Genomic DNA, 14,228 nt, shown 5'->3' with positions numbered 1-14,228 from the left:
ATCCATTACTTAGAAATATTGGACTAACATTGGGACTATCGAGACATAAATAACATACAAAGCACGTCAGGAAAAACTGTGGCTGTGGGTTTTATTTTGCCATCATAAAAGTTTAATTTAATCTGTCTTTTCTTTCTTTCTTTTATTTTTATTTTACAATGCCAAAATAAAACGAGATTATTTCACAGGCGGAAAACACGCCTTAGCAAAAACGCTATCGAACGAGCGTCTCGTGTGCAAGGATGCTGTGTAACACGGAAGTGAAAATGAGTCCTCCACACATTCACATTGTTGAGGGACTGTAGACTCTTTCAGAACCGGCAGTACAGGGAGTATCACTTTTTCCAGGATTCTGTGGACTTAGCCCCGAGGATACAATACTATTTTAATCAAAGTTCCAAACTGTGACAGCTCAAATTCTCCCTAAATTTACCAAACCAGTGCTTCTAATATAGAAATTAACCCAGCTTTATGATATCAACACTCCCTTTATTTGAATACCAGAACTATAAAGGTTTTAAAACGCTATTCGTGTCTATTTTCAATAATTAGATTCTTTCCATTGTAGAAGCAAAAATAAATTTTTAAATAATAGTCTTTCTAGAGGACTAATGTATACACAGCACACTATTTTATGACATGATGATACGTTTCACGTGAATGTATTATACCATGGTCATCATTGCTAATTATATAGGATTATTAAAGATTTTGTTCAACACCATAATTTTCAAGATCAGGAGTCAAAGAGTCCCAGTAGGACCAAATGATCCGACCAGGACCATCTCCTGAGTCTGTGGCCAAGAGAAAACAATATTTTACAACCACAAAGCTAATCTACTAATTAACCTTCAGGAAGCAAGCCTTTCTATAATACTTATTTTGTTTCCTGTAATACTTTTAAGTAAGAGAATTGTTTCTTCTAACACCTACAGCAGAAACCCAAGTATCAGGGAAATACAAGGATTTATTAAAATATGTATTTTAACTAAGTAATGAAAATGAATTACAAACGTTTTCTGACCATGCGTCTGTAGGTTCAAATGGAATTTAACACTTAACAAAATCAACACTGAAGTGGGCACCACTAAAATAAAAGCTTTTTAACTGAAAAAAAAAATCCTGTGATGAAGCTTTTAAAAATTAGGATATATATTTTACTCTTACAGTCAAAATAGCATTGTACCCACTAAAACAATGATCTCTTATTTTCCTATGAGTGCATCCCAAAAAAACTCCAAATATAATTATCAGAAACCTCTCTAAGTCTGAATAAACAGATATATATTATTTTCAAATAAAACCTAAATTTACTATGAAACTCTTTAAGTGGGGGAAAGTTACGCCTTTGTTAACTTAGTCTTTAAATAAATTTAATGTATTGAATTTCTGGATCCAAGCGCTACTTGCAATTTATGATGAAAGGCATTTACCCGTTCTTTCTGAACTGGCCAGTTCAAGATGCAGTGAGATTTAAACATCCCTCGTCGCAAACAGAGTGCATGGTTCAGTTTATAATCTGGAATATCCTCAAGAAAGATCAATATAATGGAATCCAGATTTTGTTCCACAGCTTGCTGAACTGCCTGGTGCACCTTGAATCTAGTAAAAAAAAAATAATTATTAAAATAAGTTATATATATCAGCATACAGTTTAGAACAGCCCAAAGCGCTAACATCCCCCCTACACTTGTTTTTATCTGTCACTAATAATCAAGTTATTTTTTTATTTTTAAAATTCTTTGAGTTGTCAATCATAATGTAAGTAATATTTGAAAGCTCAAGTGAAAAAAACAAGCACACACTTAAAATTTCACAATGTTCACCTACCTTTTACACAATGGATCTTTTAATAGATGCTGCGTTATAACGAAAATAGTTTTTCTGCTCCTTTTGATGCTATTAACAATTGATTCAAGTTCAAGGACACCTGCCTCAAAGTCCCTTTCTTCGAGACAAAATCTGAGAGTTTGATCTTTTTCTTCCATCGGAGAGAAGTTCTCCCAGACCCAATCTCTATCTTTATAGGCATGAATTATATATGCTGCATATTCAAACTGCTCTGGCTGTCTGTCTATTTCTTTGAAACCAAGAACTCGATGCACTGAAACATTCCAATAAAAAGATATCCTCCAGCCTTCGAAATGGATGAGCAATACGGTAAAGATGAAAATCAAAAGGATACTGGTATTTATTATGAAAAAGAGTTCAAAGGGGGCACTGTCTTTGCAGGCTGATATATCAAAAAGCATCACCGGGAAACCATGATATTGAGGTGGAGTATTACAGAGGTAATGGCTTGACAGGTCAGAGATGTTGGTATGGGTACTATTAATCCAATTAACAAACCAGGCAATACTTTCACAGGTACAATCAAATGGGTTAAAGCTCATATCTAAATTACTCAGGTTCCTGAAGGCTGGCCCAAAAACATCCTTCTCAACTGACGTTATGAGATTCTTCTGAAGGTTCAGTGACTTTAGAGATGCCTGATCATCAAAGACAGATAGCGGAAATATGTTTAAATTATTCAATCCTAAATCAATGCTCTTTAATTCAGATAAGCCCTTGAATACCTCTGCTGGGATCTCATCAAAGCCATTAGACTCTAAGTTAAGAATGTGGAGGTGAGAAAGACCCTTTAGAAAATAAACAGGACCACTAGGGTTTGCACGTTTCCATAGCCGTGCTAAGTTGTTGTGCTGCAATTCCAGAATTTCTAGTTTCTCAAGACCCTCCAACAGTTTATCATTTATGTTGGCTATATTGTTGTTGCTTAGATCCAGAATGACCAAGTTGCGAAGAGAATGAAAAGGTGAAGGAGAACTGTCCACATTTCTCAGGGCCACTCTGCGGAGCATCAGGCGTTGGAGGCTTGGAACCAGGGCAAAAGACCCAGGAGTCAGTTGTAGGTATTTGTTGTAGGAAAGGTAGATTTCAATGATATTTCCTAGACCTCTCCATTCTTGGCCTGTGAGCTCTTGCCCAATTTCATTAAGGCCAAGGTCGAGTACCTGAAGGTGGCCCAGACAAGAAAAAGCGCCACTCTCTATTTTTGAGATTTTGTTTTTGGTTAGGTTGAGCGTGACCAAAGGAGACTGAGCAAGTGACAAAAATGTTTCATTTGTTAAAGTTCGCAAGCTTGTGAAGGAGTCGGATAGACTCAAGTGTTTCAGCTTTATCAGCCCCGTGAACATATTGCTTCTTATGCCTGGGAAGTTGTTGTCTCCCATGTTAAGATACTCCAAACATTTTAGCCACTGAAAGGAAAAATCATCGATCTTGGGACGCGAAGTAAGAGCAGTGCTTTGTTTGGTGAAAGATCGTCTCAAATCCAAGTATCTCACACTGAGAAGCCCATACAAGGAGTGAGAAAATAAGTGTTCTATATTATTATACCCCAGGAAGAAATATTCTAGACGTGGAAGCCAAACGAAGGAACCATTATCAATCACATTTAAGTTGTTGTGGGAAAGATCGAGCACGGTGAGATTTGTGTGCTTGAGCCCAACGAAAGTCATATTGCTCGTTCTGTACAGCTGGGTGTTGCTCAGCGATAGATTCTGAATGCTCGTGTTCGACAGTTCTAAACAAAGCTGCTCTGTGAGGTTGGGGTTCAGTTGAGCATTGTTCAGAGAGAGGCCAAATAGTTTTCCAATTGCATGAAAACACCCTGGAGAGAACTAAAGAGGGGGGGAGAAAAAAGAGGTTAATAACCAAAACACGGTGGGGTCCGCATGACTCTAGAAAAGCTTAAACACAATTCTTTACTCCACCCCCTTCCCCCTTCACCATCTTCTCTGGGTTTACTTTCCATCCCTCTACTGCACAGCTCCTTACTCTGTGCCTGCGACACCCACCTCCTGGGGCAGTCCCCCACCTTTCCTGGCCGCGGCTTACCTTCTGCCCAGCATTCAATGGCCTCCTTTTCAGGGGGCCCTCCCTGACCTCCCAGTCTAGGTGAGGTCCCTAGTATTTTTACTTGATCACACTGAGTATGACTGTAATTAACAAACTCTTTGTAAAGTCACCACTGGGGCAGATGCTGTTTCTGTCTCGCTGACCACTGTTCTCAGTGAACACGTGGGGAATGAACGGGTGGATTTTATTATGCAACAGTGACGCGCACTTTCCCTTCTGTAGCTCTGAGTTCCAGCCTTCCTCTTTGTCTGTCCAGCCCGGGTTTTCTCCTGATGTTATTGCATGACAGTGCCTCCAGCTCCCTTCTGCTCTGCCCCCACTCCCTCACCAGAAGCCTTGTCTGCTGTGGGATTCTGCCCCAGAACAAGAGGACAGAAGGCAAGGAGAGAAGGAATCCCGGAGAGGGTCGGAGCCAGTCCTGGGTGGTTAAACACCAGGAGAGCAAAGAGGCTCTGATTCCTACTGTGTCATTTGTGAGCTGTTAGGGCTAATGGACGATAAGGCAAATTTGGTTGTAAGTAAAGTGAATTGGACTACAGAGCAGGAAATTGTTCAGTTCATTAGGGTGAACTTCCAGGATAACATGTTGCAGTAATCAAAATTGAGTTTTTGAATAATTCTCAATGACACGGAGAATGCTCACGACGTGAGATGACTTTTTAATGGGAGGATACACTGTTGCCTATGGGAGGCAATACAGCACAGCTGTTAAGAGCATGGGCTCTGATCTAACACTGCCAGAGACCCAGTTCTGTCACCAAACTGTCACATGTGAGACCTTGGACAAGTTCCTCAACCCTGCTTCATCTCAATTTACCCTTGGGTAAAATGATGATACGAATCAGTTGGTGACGGGACGCCTGCATGGCTCAGTCGGTCAAGTGTCCGACTCCTGATTTCGGCTCAGGTCATGATCTTGTGATTCGTGAGATTGAGCCCCACATCCAGCTCTTTGCTGACAGTGTGGAGCTTACTTGGGATTCTTTCTCTCTCTCCCCTGCTCTCTCTCTCTCAAATAAATAAACTTTCAAAAAAGAATAAGTTGGTTACAGGACTAGGTAAATATATGTATTTAATAAATATATATTTATACGTAAATAAATATATGGATATTATAAATAAATTATAATAAATAATAAATTTAAATTTATGAACATATACAATAAATTATAAATATATATGCATATATATAAACTTATCATAGTGTCCAACATAATGGTGTCTTTTGAATTTGTGCTCTGAATTTCAGTGGCTGTTGCTTTTTCTTATTATCACTTGGAAAAAAGCTAGAGATAAAAATACCCAACACTGGTTGTCTCTGGACTATGGGTTTTTGGATGATTTTTATCTCCCCCGTCATTACATGCATATTTTGTAAGATTTCTACAATAAATGTTCTAAATAAACAAAAAAATGCTGTTCAATAATTAGCATGAATATTACATAAAATGTTTGCTTGTTTATATTTTATCATCTAAGGACAAATACACAGTCTATTTTTATGTCTGTAAGTTGATACAGCTTTTAAAAATCTGACTTAGTTTACGATTTCCAATATTCTTATTCTCAGCCTGCAAAGGACTAAAATACAAACATACCTGTATATGAAAGTAGTTACTGAAATGAATACCATGCATCTAAACAGAAGGTTAATTAGGTATATTCCATTATAAGAAGTATATTCCATTATCAGAAGATTTTCATAATAATCTAATGCTAGTTATCATTTATGGAGCACTTACATGAGATACGGTGCTAAGTTCTTTACCATACAGCCTATGAAGTAGTGTTATTATTATACTAACTTTACACCTGGGGAACTGGAGCGCAAAGAACTTGAATAATTTGCCTGATTACACAAGTATTAGGAGAGAAAGCCCAGAAGGGGAGCCAGCTTGCCCAACTCTACAGCCTGTGCTCTTAACTATCATGCTGTTTTAATTCTTTCAGCGATTTTGTGCCATAGATAGTATTCCCACTTTACAAGTGAGAAAGCTAAGACCCAGAAAGGTTATGTAGGCTCCCCAAGGTTCCTATAACTGGAACACGGATTTTAACCCACTTCTGTTAGACAGCGGAGCTCCAGCCCCCAATTGCTACCAGTGTTTCTTTTTGCGAGGAGGACATCAATGGCCCCAAGCAGTAAGTGTGAAGGACTTCTGGAAGGCATGGCAAACATTATTACCCCTTTCTCTAGGGATCTTTAGATTCTTACCCCTGTGACACAGTTAGGGATTGCCCACACTTAAAGGTACAACACGAAATCATTTTACCCGACTTCTTACCTCTTTAATTGGATTTGATGACAATTCTAATTTCTTCAAAGAAGAATTGCCAAGGAAATCCAGTTCTTCACGTCTCAGGATGTTAATTTTATTATTTGATAACAGGAGCTCTTGGAGATTTTCCAGTTGGAGCTGACTTCCTAATTTGGTAGATGACAAACCATTATGAGATAGATCTAATTTGATTAAATTCTGAGAGAGAAAAAAGATGCATGCAAGTTAGAGTCTTGCCACCAAAAATAGTTCCTTTAAATGTACCTGAATCTTAGAAATAACAGCAAAAATGTCACCTCTCTATTATTCTATAGACAATTGACAGTAGAGGTAATGAAAAATTTTCGTGGTGATCAAAAATAACATTGTTATAAGGGTTTGTTTCTCACTTCAAGAATTATTTAAAAAATTTTTTTAATGTTTATTTATTTTCGAGAGACAGAGACAGAATATGAGCAGGGGAGGGGCAGAGATAGAGAAGGAGACATAGAATCCGAAGCAGGCTCCAGGCTCTGAGCTGTCAGCACAGAACCCGACCCGGGGCCCAAATCCACGAACCATGAGATCGTGACGTGAGCCGAAGTCGGACGCCCAACCGACTAAGCCACTCAGGCGCCCAAGAATCATTTTTTAAAAAGAATGATTTTATTTCTCTTACCAAAATAAAGGGATTTAAGCATATTTATTCAAGATATAAGGAAGATTCATAATAAACATTTATTTACTTAATTATTTATAATAAGCATTTCCTTATGATGTAAGGAATGTTCATGTGGCTTACTAAACATATAATGTCATGCATCAGCCTTGAAATGAAACAAAAATATGCTAAGTGAAATAAGTCATACAGAGAAAGACAGATACCATATGTTTTCACTCTTATGTGGATCCTGAGAAACTTACCAGAAGACCATGGGGGAGGGAAAAAAAAAAAAGGTTAGAGAGGGAGGGAGCCAAAACATGAGAGACTCTTAAAAACCGAGAACAAACTGAGGGTTGACGGGTCGTGGGAGGGAGGGGAGGGTGGGTGATGGGCATTGAAGAGGGCACCTGTTGGGATGAGCACTGGGTGTTGTATGGAAACCAATTTGACAATAAATTTCATATTTAAAAAATAATAAAAAATATAAATAAGTAAATAAACATTAAAATAAAAAAGAAATGAAACAAAAAAAATGAAGAAATATTTTCTTTAAAAGTCCATGAAATCCTAAAAAAGATTGATAGGGATGTTAATTTTGCATCATGGCGAGTATAGAATATTCATTTTTGTTTTGTTAGTGCTGTGGGACATTTTAACCACCCTGTGATGTTTTTAACAGGTAAATTTCCACTCAGGTAAAAGGTAAGGAAAAGCTGATATATATTAGGGTAAAATCTTAGATGATGTGTATTCAAGAGAGTAAGACTTTTATTTATGTTTTCAACATGAAAGAACATTTTGCCAAAGATTATTCTAACCAGATTTTGAGGCCTTTGTGTCCAAAGCCATTTCGTCCACTGCAGAATCTAAAGAGGTATAAGAGAATTTCAAATCACTAGCAAGCAAGTCACTTTACAAATGTTTCTAAGCTTACTTGTTTGTACATTACTCTTGGCATATGAGGTCAAGGAATGCCAAATTTTGTATAGGTCCATGTGATGAAGAAAACAAAGACTTTAAAAAAATGGCTTTGGTTCAAGAAAAGTACCTAATAAGTGTCTCAGATTTAGAGACACTCACATACATTTTCACAGATTTAAAATTCAAGGAAAGTATTCAGGGGAAAAAAAGGATGGCCATTAGTAAAGCAATAATATGAAGAGATTTCTAAATCAAGAGTAGGTAATTTTTAGTTGGACAATTTGCTTTATCATGTGTCAGTTTGTTAACTTTATTTAAGTCTGAATTTGGACGTGTGTTGTTGTTGTTGTTGTTGTTGTTTTCATTACTTCAGGTACTATCAGCAGCATTGAGAGTTTACTTGCTGTGTTCCTAATGAGATATTCTTATTCTTCGCGGGTTATGACAGACCAGATTCTTCTCTGATCTCTATCTCTTGTATCTGAGTTGTATTTTTAATGGGAGGGAGCAAGAGAGGCAGAGTTCTTTAAACTTAAGACTGAAAGTGAAGTAAGACGCTATTTTCTCTTTTGAAAAGATTTCCAATCTTAAATGGCCATATTTGTACATAGAGCTGCCCCTCTTCCCGTTTGGGTAGATCAGAGTTTTCATTCTTGACCTTGATACTTAGATACGAAATCTCAAGATTCATGAGTGGCTTGAAAACTTAACACGAGGCAACATATTTTTAATTTCTTATATGGAGGTGAACATTTCCATCCTACCTTCAGGTTTTGGAAGGGATCATTTTCAATTTTCTGGATTGAATTGGACCTTAGATGGAGTTCCATCAAATTCACGCAGAAGATAAAAGTTCGCTCTGAAAGGTGAGAGAGTTCATTGTGTTCGAGGTTCAAAATTTCCAACAAGGGGAGTTTTTGGCACAATTCTGGCTCCAGTTTTGAGATGGAGTTAAATCCTCCATCCAAGGTAGTAAGTTGGCTATATCTTGTAAAGTTGTCAGGCGGTAATCTTCTGAGCTGGTTATGGGTGAGATTCAACACCGTTATGTTTGCTGGGAGGTCATCGGGCACTTGTGTCAACTTCAGATGACTGCAGTCAGCTGCTTCATGCCTAACAACACATTTGTTGGTGGAGGATGTACACAGTATCCAAAAGGGCAACAGCCCCAAAAAGGAATAGATATAAGGCGAACTCTGGCTCATGATTCCCTCCTCTAAAAGAAACAAAACAAAGTAGCGGACAACATTAATGACACAGGTTTTCATAGGCATTGGTATATTCCTTGTAAGATAGATAACCAAATGTGACTATGCGTGATCTTTTTATTCACAACTGGTATGATACACAAGTGTGTATTATACAAGCTGTACCTCCAATAGAAATAATTCAAGTAGCACAGAAAAGTAAAAAATGGAACACACAAACTCCCTCCTCACTCTTCACCTCCGCCCCATCTTCAGTGTTTCAAGGTAACCTCCTGACAGTTTCTACTTCTAATGTTCACGGTCACCCCCACAAACTCAAATAACACGTTTGCGCTTATGCTTCTGTTTCGTCAATACAGTGAGTAGTTTCTTCCCACCGTAAAGATACAAAACTTACACTATTCGATCAGTCTCCTCACAATTCTTCTTTAGTCACTTTTAATTCATTTAATCTATTGTTCTATTTATAAGTTTTATGACTATAGCTAAAACTCTGTCTTATTGATCAGACAACTTGAGACGTCCTCTCTTGATCCTCGGGATGTGATAGAGGAAATGTGCACCCCTGAATGTTCTACCCATTTCTTCCATATTTACGTTTCCTAAAACTGCCAACTACAGCCCTGGCTTGACACTGTAAAGATATAAAATGTTAGCATTTTTATCCTAAAACTATGGCGAATCCAACATACTTGGTCCACATAAATTCAGAAAATCTAAAGCCAATAAATATCATTTGCAATTTTACGATTACAGAAATAAGCATTCACTGCAGAATCAAGACAACGTAGAGAAACATAGTGATAAGGAGAAAAAAAAAAACCTGGAATTACACTACTGAGTTGTGTTCCTGTTTTCTGCTTGGTAGCCTCCGGCAAGTTAACTCATTTTTTTAGGACTTCATTCCCTCATCTTGTAAGTCTGGATAATTGAAGTCGCTCTTCCATAGCTTGTTACAACGATGAAATGAGATAAGCCTTACAGTAGTTGGCACACACCAGCGTTTGTTATTACTATTATTATTAATCAGTAAAATAATCCACGATTTATAAGTAGATAATTGCAACTATTCTCTACTTTGTAAACGTTTTACTTCATAAGGAAAATCTATACAAGACAGAAGCCAATTATATCATGAGACGATCACAGCTAACTATTAACAAGAAGAGGGGGCCAAGCGTGCAAAATCATTGAAATTCAAGGAAATTCACGGTGGCTAGAAGGATGTGAGAAGCTCCTTATTAACCCAGCCTTGGGTTAGATGGAGAGCCACAGTGCAGACTCTAGGGCTGTTCTCACAGGCTGGGAATCAACTAGTATCTTCCCTGAACAACTACAACTGATCTTCATTTGAGGAGGCTCAATTCCTCTAAACCTGTTCTGGTTTTCAATTTCATTTTATTTATTTCTTTATTTTTAAATGTTTATTTATTTATTTGAAGGCAGAGAGAGAGAGAGAGAGAGAGAGAGAGAGAGAGAGAGAGAATATGAATGCATGCAGGTGCAGGAAGGGCAGACAGAGAGGGAGAGAGAGAAAATCCCAAGCAGGTTCTGCACTGTCAGCATGGAACCTGATGCGGGGCTCAATTTCACAAACTGTGAGATCGTGAACCGAGCCAAAATCAAGAGTTGGACACTTAACCAACTGAACCACCCAGGGGCCCCTTCAATTTCATGTTCAGAACAGAAAGAAAGTCCCGGGTTATGAGGCATCCATGGATCACTTTACCCTACTAGTTGGTCTAAAGAATCAAAGTTAACAAATTTAAGCATTTGCTAACATACCATTCACAAAATAGAAAGGCCTTTAAAAGTTTTAATGGGGTTTTAGGGGAGAAGATGGTGGAGTGGTAGGAGGCCCCTATGCTTGCCGCATTCCTTGAACATACCTGGATAAACATCAAATCATTCTCAACACCCAAGAAATCAATATAAGGGTGAGGGAATAAATTGCACAACTAGAGAGAGAGACAAGAGGCGACATCGTGGTAGGTAGGAAGGTGATATGTGCTTTGGGGAAGAAAAGGATCATAGGTGCTATGGAAGGGAGGGAGCCCTGATCACAAACAGAGAGGAGAGAGAGAGAGAGTGAGAGCACACAGGGGATCACACAAGAAAAACACTTTCCCAAAACCAATGACTGAGAAAATGAGTGGGGCTGATTGCTGTGAGTTTTTACAACCAGCAGAGCTCAAAGACTGGACTTTTAGAAGTCAGTGCCATGGCAGGTGTGGAGCCCAGTGGGTGCAATGATGCTCTGTGGTAGGCAGAGAGCTTGGAGTGGACAGCACTATCTGAGGATTCCTTGGGACACACTGGGAGAGATATTTACCCCTTCTTGGGGTGCATTTGGGAGAGGCGGCATTGCCTCTTAGGGGACAAAAGAGCCAGTGGGCACCATTGTGCTGCCCTGTTCCTTAGCAAAGGAACAGAGACAGTTCACCTGAGGGCAGCTGACCTGGATGCCAGCTTTTTGCAGCACTTTACTCTTAAACTCTAAGCTCCTGGGTGTTGGTACAGCTGCCCTTCTGGGACAAACCAGCACCAGCCCCAATGTGAAAGTGGAACTCTCCCCCAGAGCACCAGCATGAGTCTGCATTACACTGGGTCCCTAAAGTTTGGAGTTTTGAAACTCAACCGGCCTGCCTGAGGTAAAACCCACTGGCTGGGTGGGCACACAGGCCAGACACAGACAGAGTGAAGGCAGGGACCTGAGGTATGCTTGGGACACACAAAGGGAGATTGTTAGCTCTTCTGTGAGGGCTTCATGGACAGCAGCAGACACAAACTCCCCTTCTCAGGGACAAGGGGGAGGGTTGGCACCAATTTTTCCCCTGCCCATCAGCACACATTGACTTCAGGGAGCAGAACAGTGCTGACAGTGGAGGCCTGAGCCACTTACACCCAGTCCCAACCCCTGTGTTCTTCAGGTACATCTTTACCTGGGCAAATGTGACTAAGAACCAGAGCAGCAGGCCCCTACCCCAGAAGGCCAGCACAAACCCTCGCATGTACCAAGTCTACTGACCATAGAGTGCAGCAAAGCTTCAGCTCCAGTGGAAATAGGATCAGACCTCTTTTAACAGGCAGACAAGAGCACACCTAGTTAAAACAAGCCACACTCTGGCTAAGGTCCACACACTTCCCACTGCAGGCAAGGAGAAAGTCTGCAGAGGGCTGACCTGAGGGTAAGAGCAGTCAAAACAGAGCATCAGAGTGCACACAGCAAACCCCAGAAACACTTCCTGAAGTTCTAGGTCTTGAGCACTATATGACCTCTTCTTAATAAAGCCATTACTCTCAGGAACATGAAACATATCCAGCTTTCCTAACACAGAAGAAGACAGAGACCTAGAAAAAAAATGCCAAGATGGAGGAATTCATCCCAAAAGAAAGAACAAGAAAAGGTCACAGCCAGGGATCTAATTAAAAGAGATACAAGCAATATGCCGGATCCAGAATTTAAAACAACAATAAAAAGGATACTAGCTGGCCTTGAGAAAGCATAACGGACACCAGGAAGTCTCTTACTGCAGAGATAAAGAATCTAAAAAACTGGTCAGGCCAAAATAAAAACTGCTATAACCAAGAGGTGAAACTGACTAGATGTAATGACCACAATCATGGAAGAAGCAGAGGAATGAATAGTGACATAGAAGACAAAATTATGGAAAATAATAAAGCTGAAAAGAAGAGGGAAATAAAAATATTGGATCACAAATGTAAACTTAGGGAACTCAGCAACTCCATAAAACATAATAGCATTCATATCATAGGAGTCCCAGAAGAAGAGAGGGAAAAGGGGATAGAAAGTTTATTTGAGCAAATTATAGATGAAAACTTCCTTAATCTGTGGAAGGAAACAGACATCCAAACCCAGGAGACACAGAAAACTCCCTTCAAAATCAACAAAACCAGACCAACACAAGGACAGATCATAGTAAAATTTGCAAAATACATAGATAAGGAAAAAAATACTAAAAGCAGCCCGGGAAAAGATGTCCCTAACTTACAAGGGAAGACAAATAAGGTTAGCAGCAGACTTATCCACGGAAACCTGGCAGGCCAGAAGGGAGTGGCAGGATATATTCAATGTGCTGACTGGGACAACATGCAGCCATGAAACTTTATCCAGCAATGCTGTCATTCAGAATGGGAGGGGAGATAAAGAGCATCACAGACAAACACAAACTAAAGAAGTTCATGACCACGAAACTAACCCTGCAAGAAATATTACTGGGGACTCTTTGAGTGGGAAAAGAACACCAAAAGCAACAAAGGCTAGAAACGAACAAAGAAAATCTCCAGAAACAATGACTTAACAGGTAATACAAGGGCACTAAATTCATATCTATCAATAATCACTCTGAATGTAAATGGACTAAATGCTCCAATCAAAATACATAGGGTATCAGAACGTATTAAAAAAACAAAAACAAAAACAAGACCCATCTACATGCTACCTACAAGGGACTCATTTTAGACCTAAAGACACAGGATGAAAGTAAGGGGATAGAAAACCATCTATCATGCTAATGAATGTCAAAAGAAAGCTGAAGTAGCCATACTCGTATCAGACAAACTAGATTTTTAAATAAAAGACTGTAACAAGAGAGGAAGAAAGGCACTATATCATAATAAAGGGGACTATCCAAAAAAACAGATAATCCAGTGAAGAAATGGGTAGAAGACATGAATAGATACTTTTCTAAAGAAGACATCCAGATGGCCAACAGGCACATGAAAAGATGCTCAACGTCACTCCTCATCAGGGAAATACAAATCAAAACCACACTCAGATATCACCTCACGCCAGTCAGGGTGGCCAAAATGAACAAATCAGGAGACTATAGATGCTGGCGAGGATGTGGAGAAACGGGAACCCTCTTGCACTGTTGGTGGGAATGCAAACTCATGCACCCTCTCTGGAAGAAAGTGTGGAGGTTCCTCAAAAAATTAAAAATAGATCTACCCTATGACCCAGCAATAGCACTGCTAGGAATTTACCCAAGGGATACAGGAGTGCTGATACATAGGGGCACATGTACCCTAATGTTTATAGCAGCACTTTCAACAAGAGCCAAATTATGGAAAGAGCCTAAATGTCCACCAACTGATGGGTGGATAAAGAAGATGTGGTTTATATATCCAATGGAATACTACTTGGCAATGAGAAAGAATGAAATCTGGCATTTGCAGCAACATGGATGGACCTGGAGACTATTATGCTAAGTGAAATAAGTCAGGCAGAGAAAG

The 14,228-nt window shown here is 39.3% G+C and overlaps 1 protein-coding gene across 3 annotated transcripts in view; it reads right to left on the bottom strand.

Moving 5' to 3' along the window:
- TLR3 (toll like receptor 3) overlaps positions 1-14,228 on the bottom strand; it is a 108,939-nt gene that overhangs the window by 25,185 nt on the left and 69,526 nt on the right. The window contains exons 6-9 of one of the 3 annotated variants that reach the window (XM_045055116.1): positions 8,529-8,980; positions 6,207-6,398; positions 1,831-3,683; positions 1,434-1,602 (exon numbers count right to left, since the gene is read on the bottom strand). In XM_045055116.1, coding sequence (XP_044911051.1) covers positions 1,434-1,602; positions 1,831-3,683; positions 6,207-6,398; positions 8,529-8,969 — 2,655 coding nt within the window. In that variant the 5' untranslated portion in view covers positions 8,970-8,980. 3 annotated transcript variants of the gene reach the window in all.

This window comes from Felis catus, chromosome B1 (assembly GCF_018350175.1).
Source record: "Felis catus isolate Fca126 chromosome B1, F.catus_Fca126_mat1.0, whole genome shotgun sequence".
Taxonomy (NCBI): domain Eukaryota; kingdom Metazoa; phylum Chordata; class Mammalia; order Carnivora; family Felidae; genus Felis; species Felis catus.
This window is presented reverse-complemented; position numbering and strand designations above follow the sequence as displayed.